The sequence below is a fragment of the Filicampus tigris genome, chromosome 2 (assembly GCF_054856515.1).
Source record: "Filicampus tigris isolate MCC_2025a chromosome 2, RoL_Ftig_1.0, whole genome shotgun sequence".
In the NCBI taxonomy this organism is placed as follows: Eukaryota; Metazoa; Chordata; class Actinopteri; order Syngnathiformes; family Syngnathidae; genus Filicampus; species Filicampus tigris.
Genome location: NC_141218.1, coordinates 20,197,582 through 20,215,731, shown reverse-complemented (window position 1 = coordinate 20,215,731; position 18,150 = coordinate 20,197,582). Strand labels below are relative to the sequence as shown.

The 18,150-nt window shown below is 39.0% G+C and overlaps 1 protein-coding gene across 6 annotated transcripts in view; it reads right to left on the bottom strand.

Annotated features, from left to right (window-relative positions):
- The window catches only part of diaph2 (diaphanous-related formin 2), a 426,654-nt gene that overhangs the window by 152,090 nt on the left and 256,414 nt on the right, over positions 1 to 18,150 (bottom strand). For all 6 annotated transcript variants that reach the window (XM_086021885.1, XM_086021876.1, XM_086021922.1 and 3 more), the window contains 3 exons: positions 15,272 to 15,373; positions 12,309 to 12,548; positions 7,261 to 7,390 (listed from right to left, as the gene is read on the bottom strand). In XM_086021885.1, the coding sequence (XP_085878011.1) occupies positions 7,261 to 7,390; positions 12,309 to 12,548; positions 15,272 to 15,373 (472 nt within the window). The remainder of the gene's footprint in view (positions 1 to 7,260; positions 7,391 to 12,308; positions 12,549 to 15,271; positions 15,374 to 18,150) is intronic.

Genomic DNA, 18,150 nt, shown 5'->3' with positions numbered 1-18,150 from the left:
AACTAATTGCGTTATAACACTAAAGTCGTGCAGTAAAAAGGCAATAGCATTGCGTTATAATGCAATCTGAAATATTCTCTGACGGAATGTAAGGACGGAAGCACAGACAAGGGGTCGGAGGAGGATTATTCTTATGGATAAAGACGGAGGGAAGATGACAGAAGGGTGCCCAGATCGCGGATGGGAGATGGATCGGCATAATAGGATAAAATGCCCATCTCTGCTAATCTGTGCTTAAAACAAAACCTGGTGCAGCCCCACTTTCTTTCACTTTTCTGCATCCAGACTGAAAATGAATGGAATTTGCACAAAGCCACCACTGGCTAATTTAACCATAATCTCACGTATTGGGGTAGTACAAACACAATATTAAACTTTGAAATATAAAAGACAACGTACTTTTAAGCGTTTCTGTTTTTCTGCCGCAGAGTTTGTCCTTTCTCTGAATTTTAATTAGCACAGACAAAGCCAGACCAGTCATCCTTGGCTTATGAAATAAAAAAACTTCCACTTCTGGCGGATTTGAAAATAAAGTGGTCCACTGAGGAGACCTTATAAAATCACCTTGGTTGGAAATGTGTAACTAACAATTACAATAAAACAAAAACCTATTCGACCTGAGCCATAACACAAGCATTAAATAAAAACACAACAAATCAAAACTAGGTGGGAGTCAATCAATATTAGAAATCTGTGGACCCGTTGTCATAACGCTTCAACAGAGCCTTATCTGGAGGAGGCAGGGATCTCCCTGGAGAAAACTCAATTTCCTGCTCATTTGTACAATAATCCTCATAATTATCTGTGTTCTTATCAGAATCTCCTGACAGACAAGCTGTAACAAGTTTCTCGAGGAAGTTATTAATAGTACCAGGCAAACTGCCATGCCAATGAGTACTTTGTTTAAATATTGGAGATCTAAATCTGCATGCTATCTGTTTTGCCTAAATATGATGAATGTGTTGTGAAAACTAAAAGATGCAGTTATAGTTCAGTAAAATAAGCAAGAAGCAAAGCAATACACTGTCAGCACTGGAAGGGAAAATTATGTTAAAGCTTTCATGACATTATTAAGGCCATAGTCAAACTGAAGGTCCAGAAGTAATGATCTAACAAAGACTGAAAGGAAGCAGGCAACTCAATACAAACAAACAGAGGAGACAATGAGGAACACCTGGAAAAGACACGAGTGACTGAAGGAGCTGATTGGTAGACACAAGGGACTGGGCTGACGAGAACAGGTGAACACAAAAACCTAACGAGCCAGACATGAAGCAACCCACAAGAAAAAAAGACCTAACATGAAACAAAAGCCCAAATACAGACCATGAGAATGAAATTTAGTACCGGTTACTGCTTCATCCGTACAAACTGACTTACTATGCACACCAAAGTCGTTGTGAGACTAAGTAATTTATTATCCGTACTATAATTGTAAAACTTGCAAATGCGGGATGAAGAGTCACAGTTTCATATTATTCTATATTACAGTAAAATGGTGCCAAGTGTTTCTAAGTTGTTGGATATATAGAGGTAATAATAGTTTGTGGAAGAGTCGTTTTCTGAGTTTCAAGGAGCAGGGTCTCCCAACAGCCTGGTTGATGAATCTCTCTCCTGCTACAGTTGATCAGATTCGACTATCTCCTTCCATATGGCGGGGGACCGAGGGTGCTATTTGAGGAATGGGAAGAAGGATCACTCTACAGCAGGTTGCTTTTCAGGCTAGGCAGGTGTTGTAAATGTCCAGGAGGGAGGGGAGTGAGCCACCACTTATCTTCCGTGAGCATGTTCCCAATGTAGGGCAGGGTTTCGACTGCGGTTGGCAACAGCGGGTGAGATTAAATAGGCGGGAATGCAGTGTACAAGCCGTGGCTCAACAGGGTGATGGTAAAGACGCAACATGCTCAGCATGCTGGTCATTGATGAGGTACTGCTGATTATTATTAGCGGTGGTTATGCTGTGAATTCATCAGGATTTTTGGGAGGGAGAATGCTTGTGGATACTCTCATTCATCCCTGTCAGGTTATTTGGAGTGAGATCAAACAGTTAACGATCAACTGCAGATGGCTTTGAGAACAGTATATGGTCAACCTTTAAAATACAACAATTATCAGCCCAGTGCCCTGTTTATTACTCTTATTAAGATGTTTTAACTCATTGTAACGGCCCAAAAATCAAGTGTGGAGAGGTTGTGGAGGAAACAGTAACTGTTTTTGGTCTCACCATATATGTACAGTATTACTGATCCACCATGACGCGAGGAAGAATAAAAGAAAAAACATAAAAGAAAGAGCATTCTGGAAGTCATCATTCATCCAGAGCTGGTGGAAGCTAGACAGGTTAGTTTCCTAATATTCCTCATGACAGACTGTCCTTTTCCACTGCTGACCTCCCCGATCCTTCTCTATTACTACTTCCAGGGACCAGGGACGAGTATCCCTTAGATGGCCAGTGAGGAAATTGTTTCCATTTCCAGCCATGGCTGTGAGGCTCCGATGACAAATGGTTGTGTGGACATGAAGCACAAGTGACAGACATACTGGGAAGTATAAGAAAATGTGAAAATCTAAACTTCATTCCCATTGCCATCCACATAATTTGTATGTAAATATTGTCCGGTCAATAATAAGGTGTATGTATATAAATATTGCTTTAGTGATAAAACATTGTTTTCACTTGATTTATTCAGCAGTGGTGTGCCCCACGGACAGGTGTTTAGCACCCTTAACTACATTGATCATAACAACCAACAACACTCTCAAAAAAAAAAAAAAAAATAGCTGATGACCCACTAAACGTGCAGTGCAATTACAATTTCATTACAATGAGATGGTCGAATGAGCTTGCGTAATTCTTTTAATTCATCGAAACGTGAAGCCAGGTGCAAAATGTTTGATCTCATGTTAACCAAATATGCAGTAGGGCATTTCTTTTGATTGATGATTTTCAATCATACAATAAATTCTCGCTATGTCATTAAAGATGTTCTTAAACAATACTAAAGTACATACTTTACCAAAGCCGGGTCCTCACAAATCAACCAACTTTAAATGTGAATCCATGAAACAAAATACAGTAGCTTGCTATGCTACCGTATATCTTTCAAAATGTGTTTTTTTCAATGAAAAAGTTCAAGAAAAATTGTAGGCTCGCTACCAGTCATATTTTAGCCCAAATTAAGCTTTCTACAAACTGCCTTCTGTTTGACAGTCTTTCTGCTTCAGCACAAGAGGAAATCGTCTCAACCCAAGGATCCCTCGCAAGTCCATTGAAACTGAAAGAAAAATGATTTCTTCTGCTTTCCTGCTCATCCACAAAGGCATTTTGTCTAAGTAATACAGAGCCAAGTACATCGATGAGTTTAAATGGAAAATGGGCGCTGCTTTATTATGCTGCAGTGCTTTGAAATGAATGTGGATAATAGATATATTCACAACAGTATTAATACCCTCAAAGCCAACACCCCACCCTTCATATTCTCCACTTTCTCTCTCCAAGGCACCAAAGTACTTTGCCCTTGGCTATGTCTTATACTAAATAGATTTATGAGAACATTTGTGTCATATTTTTTTCTTTTCCCGCATTGTCAAGACAGAGTGTAACTGTGGTATTCAGCATGCAGACTTTGCATCCGTATTGTCAGGCTCCACATATTCATCTCTGGAGTGACATTAACGAGGCAAATTGGCCAATGACACTTTGCGAGATTGGCCCGCTGATATCATGGCGGGGTCACGCTATGAAAATATTGACTCCTTTGGTTAACGTCATAGGATTATGGTCTCAATAACCACCTACGAGGATGGAGAGAGTCAATAAAATAGTAAGGATACAATATCTCTTCATCATCATTGGCTATTCACATCGTTCCAAATAGATAAGAGAGTCCATTGACACATTCAATCATATGAGATGGCAGAAACAGGCCGACATTATGAACAACCGCAATAAAGAAAAAAAAAAAAAACACCTGACCATGAATGATGCAATCAATGATCAAATAACTATGGTATGTGCATGATGACTGATAATTGTATATCATATCTTCCCAAATAATGTCTCTCCCTTTAAAGATTTCGGGTGTTTGTGGTTGCTCTATTCTGTTCTAATGTGTTCAAATGGTCTGTCAAGTGTGACAACTTATGTAAAACAAGTAGTTTGCAGTGTAGTATTTTTAGGTAATTGAAGGTTTAATGAGGCACTATCTCGCTTACTGTACATTGAGGTGTTGTGCCTGGCTATGCTAAACTAGATCTTGAAAACAATACATTGAAATGTTTTCCAATGTTCACAGGAAACATAATGAACTCACATTTATTTACCACGAAGCACACACTGTACGGACGTTGGGGGGGTGGGGGGCGGCGGTTTGGGTTTATTAGCTCCACGCTCCAACCTGAACCTCCTGCCACCCCAGGTAAACCTGTTTAGAGCCGCCATGCTCAGAGACAATGATATTCCGATGTCAAATGCTCTTGCCATTTAACGACCTAGTGTGAAGTAAACTTGGCCAACCATATTTTGACGGCTAAAAGTATTTCAAGCATACTTTCGCAACCCACCCGGATTCATAATTAGACCTGTCAATCTCCGGTAATCTTGGCCGAGCGATGTCATCCGAAGAGATCGAGTCGCCAGCCACCCATTGTACTGTTTGTCACGTTTTTTGCTCTTTGCCATTCTTATTGCGTTTTTCGGCGAAGTGTCTCGGCGCTGTGTGGCGGTGGATTGTTCACATTCAGGCCAACAGTTGTTAAAGTGGTCAAAAGATAAGAATAGGGCATGTAAATGGACCAATTTATGTTACAGTTCAACTGGCTCCAACATTAACTGGCTCCCGATTCCAGCTGTGGCCGTTTGGGCAACGCCGGTCCAGCAATTTAGTTTTTCATGTCTGCAGATTCGTCACAAGCAACATCGAAACTGTCCCAACTGGCTGCAAGACATTGTAAATATAGTAAAAAATAAAAACATAAAGGTAGAAAGCGGCATTTCAACCCATGACCCAACTGGGGGAAAAAGAAAAAAAAAAAAGGAACCCACCGGAGGGAGCCAACGCTCTACGCATGAGGTGGCAAGATTTTACTGATGAATAAACATGCCATTTGCAAAGCTAATAATCGTAGCCTATTTAGTGGGGATGTCACAATATTGAAAATATCGATATCACAATATTAAATTGGCCACGATATTGTTGTTGTCATGCCATGATATGAATAGCAGCAAATCTGTTTAAAAGACCAAGTGGTTCCCATTTGTGCAGTTCCAGCACCCTCTGGTGTTTAGCTTATTAATGCAGTCTGAGAGTCACGATATGTGCATGCATTATCAAGTAAGAGCATTTGCACTTATACAAGAGTGTATGACTGGTCAAGCCTATTTCTTTGTGAATGCTGTTATTATGTACAAAAACAACATTGTGATTTTTTTTTTTTAAATGAGCCCTTTTTTTTATTTTTACTTTTTTACAATATTGTGCGCTATACAGCATCGGGAGCTTTTTATATGTCGCCAACCTTTCCTCAAAATCGCGATAATTATCGTATTGTGGGGTTCATATCGCGATATTATCGTATCGTGACATTTGCATATCGTGACATCTCTACTATTTATCTTACCATTCTGCCAATGTCAGTGGGTCTCGTCTCCACTCCATGTCCGGTCGTTGGGGCACAACACTTTCCTTGCCTGGGCATCTGGCTCGTACAAGTAATGTCCAACATGCATTATGCCAACAACCTCCTCTTCCTCCAGGTCTTAAAACACCAGGATCGCCTCAGATAAATTTGAAATATTGCTTTCTGAGTCAGTTTCTGAGTGGCTTTGCGCACTTTCCCCATTTAGCGCTGCCACGGATGTTCATCTAATGACGCCACACTTCCGGTTTTGTCGCGCCCAGCATCTCACTTCGGAAAAACTGTTACTTTGTCAAATTTTTCAAAAAACGAAATATAAATGTTTTTTCATGCTTTATTTTTCATATAATGTTTATTTACTTTACTTAGATTGCATTTGGCATTTTCTGAATTTACTTCACACTAGGACTTTAACTGCCTTTCTTCAGAATAGTCATTTCTATTCAATTTTAACTCAAAATTCTTATCATAAATTCTTCAACATCATTGAAAAAATACCTCCTAACATTTCCAGTTGAACTAAATTAACACCTTATCTGGTCACAATTTGTGGAAATATGGTATATTATTAATTATTTTACTGTAGACGAATCCATGCATGACACCAAGGTTAGAAAAGTTGTTACCGGTAATCTGATTATGTGCAAAAAATGGACTAAGAAAAAATCTGAAATATTCCACCCAATCATGGAAAATGATGACTTTCCTGATGGGTGAAAGGTAGTGGATTACGTTTCAAGCTTGGGAGTATTATTAGCCCGTTGATTACATGTATACTGTATTAATATTTTACATCACATTTACTAGTACCCCTTCCCCACAAGAAGAGAGCATTAATTAATTGATTAAGTAGATTAAAACCCTGTATACTACAGTGAGGCAAGATTTGAAAGGCCAAATAGTGTTCAAAGATTAAAAAAAATCTTAATTTCAATTGGTTTGAATTTAATAAAAAAAATGTATTCTGGTGCAGAGCTGCTGAAGTCAGTTGCATCTGTCCTCCTTGAATAGTTTCTAAATGGCTTTAGCATAAGTCACTTATTTCAACTGTCTTCTAATTGACTAATTCACATCAATATGTCTTACAAAGCTGATTAACTTAAAAAAAAAAAATCCTATTGACATGAATAAATGAGGACCATTCAAGTCTCCTACACACCAGCAAGGCTGCCTGAGTCAATTATGTAATCAGTTGAAGTAGATGAAATGAGTAATTATGATGTTTGAATTATTTAATGAGAATGCACATATTTGCCTAAAGCCTAAATGACTGTTGTAACATAAACAACTCCTTTCGACTCTATTCCCTGAATAATAGCTGTGATCAAGCCAGACGGAATTAACTAGAAATAAAGTCAATAAGTATATGCCTTTTTAAATAGACACCTAAACATCAAATATTTATTTTAAAAAATAAAGACATAGGTAAATAAATGAACAAAAAACTAAAAAGTACCGTAACTCATAGACACAAACGGACATCGATGAGTGGATCATCAGCCGATACCAATTCCAATACCTTTCACGTAGATTAGCGGCACATTTTTCAATTTTAGAGCTTTAATACCAAAGACATGTTTGCAAAAATAAAGGCCTCCCCCCTAACAGACAATTGCAACATACCTTTGCTGGCACTCTCCACATGCTCCAGTTCATCTGGAAACCTCAAAATCTCTGGGTATGCCTCGTCACATTTCTCAGCCAAAAAATGAAGCAGCGTTGTGTTCTGAGCGATCGATTTGGTATCTCGCAGCTACAAAACAAAAAAAAAAAAAAAAAAAAAAAAGAGAAGAAAAATATCTCATTACCAATGTTTACATCCATTTAAGCAACTGGTGTACACACAGGTTTAAGCATCTTAGTTACTGAAGGGCTAGGCACACATTGACTGCTTTGATGTATCTAAAACATTTATATTTTCAAAAGTGTATTTCTAAAAGATGTTCTGAGGGAGCACAGTGGAAGTAGAAGCATAGCCAGTGCAGTGTTGAAGTCTGAAGTATTTCAAAAGAGATTAATGCCTACAGTGTGACACTTATTTAACTGAGGAGAAGCCCGGATTATGGTGTTATATTTTTAATGTCCATGCAGGTACATATTTACTTTTTACTCATCAGCTGCCTTCACCTTTATAGGTCTCAATGTGTTTTCATTTTCTTACTTATCGTTGTTATCAAGAAGGGTTCGGTATTGTATTTTCCTATAAGAAAAAAAAAAGTTAAACTAAATAAATACATAAAATAAAAGATGCAAAGTCAGAGAATATAAGAAAGTTAAATGCCTGCTGCCATAAACGTCACAAAAGTAAATGAATAAAGTAACATGACAATGAATGACCACAAACTGACCCTAATGTTATGTATAAGTCACCTTTTTTGGTTGATTGGCTGGGAGAAATTACATGGCCTTATAGTGAGACGCGTGTGGTATATAAACACATTTTATCCCCACAGAAAAGGTAAAGCTCACTTTTTACCAGTGGACAGCTAAAGTGCATTCACAGATTCAGGTGAATTACAAAACCTTTGCCCCATTTTTGTAGTACTTGTTGTGAACACACCATTGTGTCAGTGAAAGCTCTGTCTTCACACACAGACACCAGAGTCAGTACATCCGTGCATAGAAAAAAAAAAGTTATGCCGTAATCATCCCCCACCGTGATTGCCAAGCTGCTCGAATGGCATGCTGGGGGAAGCTAATTAGCGCCACGCAGCACTTTGTACTCATACTAAAAGTATCCATGCTGCAGACAGCCAGAGTTGGATTTGCCCACACATGTGCACCTGGCCATGTGCACAACACGCACAACAACAGCAACAGTAACAATAACCCCCACACGCACAAAACTGAGCCAATTACATGTTATCAGCGAAACACCCTCACACACCAACGTGGAACTTTCATCAAGTGAGGATAAATCATTTGCTCACTTCACAGGCTTTGAATTGTAATGTTTTTACCGTCATACTCCGAGCGTCCGTTATCACACTAAACTACCTTATTTATTATAGTGAACTCATCTTCATACATGTAATGCATTAATAATGTCATCGTGTATTTCCCTGTTGCAACAGTAGGAGCGTAACAATGTCAAATTAAGTGATAATATCCTGATGATGTATTTTTTTGTGGTCAATGCAAAACAAATAAATGCCTCTGTTGAATAGAGGAAAAAAGAGCTAGTAAGTGCAATCAGTTCATAGATCATAGAAGATTCATAGAAGTACTTAAAGGGGAAGTCAACCCAAATTTTTTTTTTCAAGAATATGTTCTATGCAGGCCCACTAGTTGAAACAAGACTTTCTGATAAATATTGCGTTTGTGGAATAAGAGTTAATCCACCCGTTTTTAGCCATGTCTCGGGGTGGCCATTTTGTCACTTCTGTCAACTGAAAATGGCGATTAGACTTCAAGTGGACCCTGACGTGATATCTCCCCAATATTGTGCATCCATATATGCATCTATTTTATGTAAAATGTGGGGGAAAAAAACATGATGATTATGGAGATACACTCACTCGGTTTTGTGCATTTCATTCAAGGACAATAAGTTGTTTCATCTTACCTCCATAAAAGCACCACTAAATTCAGTTTTTAATATGTGAATTTTTTACACTGGATGGCCTTCATAATGGTGCACCTTGATAGTGTGTCGAATTCCAATTCTTAAACAAATCTGCTCATGTTGTGGGGATGGGAAAATGTTGCATTTGGGACTGAAAGAATATTTTGAGCAGGGCCATGCATGCATTTTGATAGCTTGCATTAAAGCGGGGGGCGGCACGGTGGTCGACTGGTTAGCACGTCCGCCTCACAGTTCAGAGGTCGTGGGTTCGATCCCGGCTCCGGCCTCCCTGTGTGGAGTTTGCATGTTCTCCCCGTGCCGGCGTGGGTTTTACGGTTTCCTCCCACATTCCAAAAACATGCATGGTAAGTTGATTGGACTCTCTAAATTGCCCCTAGGTGTGATTGTGAGTGCGGACGTTTGTCTCTGTGTGCCCTGCGATTGGCTGGCAACCGGTTCCGGGTGTCCCCCGCCTACTGCCTGAAGACAGCTGGGATAGGCTCCAGCACGCCCCGCGACCCTTGTGAGGATAGGCGGTATGGATAATGAATGAATGCATTAAAGTGGAAGTCAACCCAAACATATCTTTTTTTCAAGGCCCACTAGTTGAAACACGGCATTCTGATTAATTTTGCGTTTGTGGAATATAAGTAAAGCAGCAAAATGCACTCGTTTTTAGCCATCTGTGGGGGCGGCCATTTTGTCTTCTGTCGACTGAAAATGACATCACAACTGCTCACAACGACCAATCACGGCTGACCTGTTTTCTGTATCTGAGCCGTGATTGGTTGTTGTGCGCAGTTGTGATGTCATTTTCAGTCGACAGAAGACAAAATGGCCGCATTTGCATTTTCATTATCAAGCGCGTCACTCAGGGTCTAATTATGACTGTGGTGGGTTGTGTCATAAAAAAACCCAAAAGTATGCTCAAAATATTTTTAGCCTTTCGTATTACTCATAAGATAGTTGGCCAAGTTTACTTCACACTTGATCTTTAAAATTCATCTAAAAAGACATTTTATTCTTTGGCTTTTAACTCTGCTTTGTATTCGGTATTGTTTTGGTGTTTTATTGTGTTTACTGTTTTTACGTTATTCATATATTGTGTTAACTGTCGTTGTTTTCCTGTGTCTGAATTTAACTTTATGTACACCATTTTTGTTGGCAGCTGTGGTTGTTTCTAAAGTGCTTTATGAATAGAATAGAGTTGAGCCGAGTTGAGTAAAGTCGACTTTCATGGCATCCATCGCTCTTGCCACGTCTTTCTCGTGGTATTCCAATTTGAAAAAGAACGCTTTGGTCAGTCATGACATTTACCTTGTAATATTCCAAGTTTATTCTTGAACATTCCGTGCACATTTTTTCCTTCCTACTTTTTGTCTACTTCTCAGTGTGGCCCCAATAGTGCTGCTTTGCGAACAAAACACACCATTTTATAACAGGACAGACACTGAGGGTGGGCTTAGAATCTGTTCTGCTTCAACTTGAATTGAACACAAATCTGTTCTGCATCTTTAATTATTAAGCAGCGCTGGCAAATTGTTATTTAATGTTGCTTGTTATTCCCTCAGTACGCCAGGGATGTTTTTGAGTAATCGAGCAGATGCTTTCATCCATTCAGCCAATATGCTGCATTAGTGCTGCACGCAGCCTCTGTTCTGTTAATCATTATCATGCTTATTTAGATGGCTAATAGATGTCTTTTTAAACCATGGAATGTGATATTGTTTAACAATGTTATGATAATAATAATAATTTACTCATATTTTAACCGCTGTAATGTCGTAATATTAAACCTACATTTCATTGCACTCGTGAGGCACAAGTGGGCGTTCAAAATGTTCTACATGATCAGGCTCGCTCCTGAGAGATTTGTGCGTCCTTGGGAGAGGTGTGTTTGCGTGTGTGGTTGCGTGTGACAACTCATTCCCATCATCAACCTCCTCCTCCCTGATGAGCCCATTAGGTACCCCAGAACTGCTGCTCAGGGGTCAATTCATCAGATTGACTCAGGTGAGAAAGAATATATTTTTTTGTTCTTCTCTTGTTCATCAATAATTGGCCAATCAGCCCCCTGAGGTTGTTACCAGGCTCGACACTGATTCCGGAGACATCTACGTTGCTTGCTCAATGTGGAAATTCACCATTTTGCCACCTTTGTTGGTTTTCCAAAGTAAAAATGCAATTTGCAAACAATGTCAAACAGTCATTTTAATTGTTACAATATGATGTGTCATGTTAAATGTTTGTAAGATGGCGATTTTATCAGTAGTGTAGCATCTTTTAGGTCATATTATGTCAATTTGCTCTATTTTATTTTTCTGACCACTTTTTTATTTATTTATTTGTTTACTTATTCATTTATTTTTAAGGGACCAGTAACTAATCCAGAGACATATTACCTAGACTTCAGAAGACTCTGAGACTCATTCTAGAGATGTTCACCCCTAAATTAGCAATTTGCTAATTTAAACAGGTCATTTTTTTCAGGGGGGGGTTGTTTGATGATTTTTACATGACAGTGCTTCCTTGTAAGTACATTTAGTTCAGATGAAATGAGAGCATAAAGATGGGATTTGGTAAGCTCCAGTGTGACTTTAAGGATGATTTTCACTGTGCCGTGACTTTCCCTGCCTCGGTCCACAGCGGGAAAGTCCCCCTTTGCTCACTTTTAATTAAAGAACAACGAAAGCAGAGCACATGCACACACAAGAGGACAACTTGACTCTAATTCTGCAACGTGGCACTCACCAGGCCACAACTCAAGAAGACTTGCACAGTCTAATATGATATATTTTAGATCTTTTAATATTTTACACAAAAGCTGGACAAAAATGTCTTTATCAAGTTACGTTTCTTAAATGCTCACTTTTGACTGATGCCGTCAGAGTACAAACAAAAATGAACTAAAGAAGGAAAATAAAATAAAACAAAATATAGTTCTTTTTGTTTTTCTTTTTCCATTTGTTAGTTAGCAGGTCATTCCCTGTTTCACTGTACAATTGGGTGGCATCATTATGATTTTGGGGACTGACGCTCCCACCGACAGACTCAAACTGTAAAATTACTTCAATATTGAAGTGCATACATCCAAATTTCATCTTACCTTGCAGAGGAAGTTGACGCTGAAACCGAAGGTTTGGGCGTTCCTGGAGCCAGCGTTCATGTAGTTGCCGACCAGCAGCACCAACTCCAGCAGCTTCCTGAAGCCTTCGCTCTTTTTCACCTCCTCGCAGGCGAAGGTCACGTTCATGATGTCCGGCCGGATGTTGTTGACCTGCTCCTCGAACGTTAGCTTGAAAAGGATACCGTTGAGACGTGGCCGCAGGAGCTTGACCGAACTCATCTGAGGATGCACATCAGACATTCATCAACGTTAAACAGCAAAATGACTGTTTGATGTCAATAAAAGAGTACGCACTTATTGGTATTTGATATGTAAATGTTGTGTCCCAATATGTAGTTTTTCTCTTTGTCAAAATCGCTGTACAGAAGAGCGTTAACAACCCTGCCAAGTATGTAAAATGAAGATAAGATAAGATAAGATAAGATAAGAATGCCTTTATTGATCCCGCATCAAAATCATGAAAAAAACAAGCCTTTCTCTTAAGGCCCGATACACCAAACCGACGTCGGAGGTCGTGAAGCCTCGTGGCGTGTTTAAGCGCCGTCTGATTGGTGTAGTGGCCACCGTCGTAGTGTCATAACCCGTCTGTAAGCGTCTTGGGAGCGTTTACGTATGTTGAATCGGCGTCGCCAGTCGTGACATTAGGTCAATCTGATTGGCTGTTAGCTAGCAAATCAGCACGTGGGGCACCAACGGGATGTGATGCGGATAAACAGTGAGCACGCCTTCGCTGCCTTAATCTTCTTACAAGTACAAGAGCGAGGATTGAGAATGTAAGTATTTCACAATACTGTGTCAAGTACGGGATGGTTTACTTCGCGTGGGAGTTCATCGTGAGCAAAGAATATAGCCGAATGCATTTTTTTACGTTGTTATAATCCGCCCCCGGCCAACATCTTCCAGTTGGATTTTTCTAACCATGAGAAATAGTGACTACCGCCGCCGATGGTATGGAAGGGTATTACATCTTATGCATGCGCAGAAGATACTTTAATGGTCAGCGTCGCTGTCTGTCGTTGCATTGTGTTTTGTCAGGGTGACGTGCCGACAGCCGGCCGGGCGCCACGGGGTAAGCGTCTGTCACTGTTGGTGAACATCGTTTTGGTGTATCGGGGCCTTTAGCTGTCAAACATTGTGGGCATGTCCCATCAACTGTCAATTAAATGCATCCACTACCATCTGGAAAAATTAAGTTTACTGTCGAGTATATTTCTTTTGCCTACACATAACTACATATTTTTGCCATGAAAATATATCAGGCTTTTGCCACAGTTGCTTCTACTCAACCGGCAGGTAAACGAGCTCAATGAAGTCTAAGCACCTGTGGCTCAAGGCAAACTGTGGCAGGATTTTTACTTTTTGGACCTGAATTTTCCATCTCTGCAAGTAGGGCGTAGGCACACTCACAGCTGACAACGAGGCACTATAAGGCAAAGCAAGGCATCTTTATATATATAGCACATTTCATACACAAGCCAACTCAATGTGCTTCACACAACCAAAAGCACAATATTCACAATTTACATGTACAAACTAAGCAGCTGACGACATTCAAAGGCAAAGCGAAGAGAACAAAAGTAGCTTATTAGAATTACTGAAGAAACATACTTTGACAAAATTGAAACATATTTACAAAAAAAATATGACAGCAGAGGACAGGAACGAAAAGTACCTATCTGAAATTACTTAAAGACCATATGGTGAAATTGATTTTAAAAACACTTAAAATATCTTAATCAAAGAAATGCGATAAAGTCATATTTTTAACATGGATTTAAAAGTATTTAAACTTGGCTCTGACTTCACTTATGTTGGCAACATATTCCATTTGAGAACAGCACAACAGGTAAATGTCTCTTCCCCATATTTGCTTTGAACCCTGGGCTCCACTAATTCCCTTAAGACAAGAGATCCTACTGGATTTGTATTCCATTTGCATTTTCTTCATGTACTCAGGACCCATATCATTTAGTGATTTATACACCAGTAGCAAAATCTTACAATCCATTATAAAACAGCAGACTATCCCAAGTGAAGATCCATTTTTGGGGTGTAGTCATAACTAGTTAGCTAGCTACACGTCACAATTGTACTTGATAACTGCTGATATGCAAACAAAGGCACTCAAGCTCTGATATAGTGGGGGAGGGGTGACTCCTGCCGCGGCTCATTCTGAAATGTTGCAAAGCAGTTTAAAGCTGCCTGTATATCACTACAAATGAGTACGACATGGATACAAACATGTATAAAGTATCTAGAAACTCATTTCTGAATTCACTTTACAGTGTCTTTAAAGTAAATTGCATCAGAAAAGTGCTCCCCTTCTTCCACACTTAGTAAGACAACAGAAGAAAATGCAGAAGTTCAAGACAACTTTCCCCATCTACGAAAAGCTGTTTCATTAGAGCCATGGCTGAGTCTGGATGAGATGTTTGTCAAACACACACACACACACACGTCTCCATCAGTTTAACTGATTCCTATACAATAAGCTTTAACGTCTCTTATTTCCCCGGAGAACTAAATAGCTGCGAAGTAAGAAGCTTCTTCATCAGCGCCGAGGTATATGATCACTCGACGGGCGAGATCATTTGGGAAGGCTGCCACCCCCACCGCTTCATTACACTTCGATAAAAGACAAAGGCCAACAACTTTTATTGAGTTAGGAGGACGAAATTAAGGAGATGGGAGAGCACCTTGGATGCACCCCTGGGTCCAAAGTCTTCATGAAAGTGCTTAATGTGACTCTATCATCTTGGAGTGTTAGGCAATAAAGTTGCCCAAACTGGAGAACATACACTTAAGCGTGTGCACATATACCAGTTTTTAGCATCTTTGAGAGGCCACTCACTTATCAACTGGTGGTGGTTTGTTAAAATAAAACAAACATTTGCTCGTGCACATTGTTTTGTCTCTTTTGGCCGTTTAAGAATTTGACTCACCACAATCCCAAACTGCTCCGACTCCACCAGCTCTTCATATTCACTCTTAAGTTCCGCTAGCGACGACAGCTCATTCTGCTCCGGCAGGTTTTTTATCAGGTTCTGCAAACAAAAATAAAACACACTTATACCAAATGAACTTTAAGTGACTCTTATTGCAAATATACATTATACATTATACATATATATATATATAGGCGGCAATAGCACGTCTGCCTCACAGTGTAGAGGTTGTGGGTTGAAATCTGGCCCCGGCCCCCCTGTGTGGAGTTTGCATTTTCTCCCAATGCCTGGTTTCCTCCCACATTCCCAAAACATGCGTGGTAGGTTAATTGAACACGCTATTGTCCCTCTGTATGATTGAGTGTGAATTTTTGCTTGTCTCTGTGTGGCAATTGTCTGGCAACCAATTCAGGGTGTACCCCGCCTATTGCCCGAAGACAGCTGGGTTAGGCTCAACGACCCTCGTGTGGGTAAGCGGTTTGGATATATTTTAAAGACAGGAAGGGTCTTCACTTCCTCTGTTAGTCAGTGTGAGAAAGAAAGACCATCTCCTTTTTAGTGGCCATTTCAGGTACAACCACATTGGTGTCTTTGGTCCCGAATGATGACGTCTCTGTTCTTCCCTTGCCGAGTGTAAAAATAAGGCAATAAAACACGACTTTGTACTTCTTGACTGGGAGGCAGTCATCATTGCAAATGCTTCTGCTGACGCTCCAATTAGAGCCTTGATAATGATAACAGGCTTCACATTTAGCCTTGTCCCCTACAGGCTTGAGAATAATTTATACAGTGGATAATATATAGAGCTAATTTATGATAATTACTCATACAGAACATTCAAGTCATACGCAGCACCTGATGAATTCAAGAGAAATGCAATAGGTTTATTACTGACGGAAATACAAAAACTCATGTGAATTGCAAATGAATGTTTGTAATGAAGTCTATGCAAGTATAGAAAACAACTGCAGTAATAAGACGCACAAGGCAATGTGCTGATCTGTGGCTCTTTTTCGTCCATTTTAGGGGACAATACCTCGTGAATTACTAACAGCATCAGTCATCTTGTCCAAACATTACCATTAAAAATGCAAAGCAATAAACAGTACCGGTAATCGTCTTTCATTGAATTTCCAGACCTACTCGGTCTAGTGTGGTCTATGTAGCAAAACGAAGCAAAGTTGTAATAGAATACTTGTTTTCAGTCCTCTTTTTATTTTTTTTATTTTTTTTTTTTAGGTAGTTTCATTTAATTGAACTTAATTTAGATTGTGATAGTTAATTACATTAAAAAAACATGTAATATTAAATTGTAATTGCGTTCTGTTTTTTTTTATTGAGATAGTAATGAATTTAATTGATATTAATTTGATTGAATATTGGCTACAATTTAATTCACATATAATAATGGTTACATTAAATGAAGGTAGAATATTCAATTAATATTAGATCACAACAATAATCAGTTTTGATTGAGAACGAGATTAATATTAAGTTAATTTGATACAATAAAACATTTACTAGTAGTAGACAATAAACATGTTAAGTTTTTATTGATGTAAATTCTACTACACTATTTTTTATTTAATATTAAGACATAAATTACCACAATTATTTTCTAATATACAATATCTGTATATTATATTAAGTACAATATACCGGATTTTCAGATATTATTTATCTACTGTAATAAAGTGGTGAGTGAGTACAAACACATGCACGGAGCATACACACATGCACAAAAAAAAAGTGTCTATCCTGAATGAGGTGAAATGTGGAGGAGGATCAATAATTAAAAAAAGCCTGTCAGACTGCTTCAGTTGAGTAAGTGTGAAGAACAAATTCAGAAAGACGAAGTAGCGGGTAATCAAATCCTGCGTGAGATCCTCATTCTATTCGTCTGTTATCTTGTTAATTATAAGGAACCCCGTTGAGCTCCGTTGACACAAAGGCAGCGCCATATGTGCGGCAAAGAGGGGGGACCGGGCGACGGTACTGGGCCAGACTGCTCACCACAGGCTGCCAGACACACATACACATACAGTACAGGCACGCATACACAGCAGCCAGAAAGATGACTGCAAGCGCACAAGCAGCAACAAACATTGACCGAAGGCCTTGCACCACATATCAGTACATGCAGGAAGTAAAGTAATCAAAGAAGCAAACAATAAACAACACAATCCACTTTCTCCTTAAAAAAATAAACAAACAAATAAACAAACGGCTGGGCAAATGTGCGGCAGTGAGTGATAAGTAAAAGGTGCAACTGAATGTCAACGTTTGATGCTACATTTATAGAATATGTGTGCTAGGCTGTTGATTGAAGTGAAAACTTTCAAGAAAACGTGATCTTTCCTGCAATACATGAATTGTCAAAGCAATAATGAAAAACATAATGAAAAAAAAAATGTGAATACATGACTGGTTAGCAAAGAAGAAAAAAAAAGTAATTACAGTTTGTTTATATTTTAGTATATTTTATATGTTTGTTGCTTTCACCGTGGACCCACATTTTCCAATTTTCACCAATTTACAACCCACTTTACAGAAGTCAAGAACAAAATAGAGCACAAATGTTCAAAAAGAAAACATGCCTGCTCTAAACATTATAAGCATTTAAAACGTTTAAAAAACAAGTGCCTTTTAAAGCACTTAGAAACTAAGGCTGACCATGACAATCCTATTTACAAAATGGAATAAAGTCAAAGTAGGCATAATTCCATAGTACCATAACATTCCAATCATCTTGGCATTGATCTCTTCATTTAAGGAAAGTACAAATAATCTTGTTTTACAATTAAATGAATTCAGACCTCAGAAACACAACAATATTTCATACCCTAGCATATCTACACTCACCCATTATGGGTCCG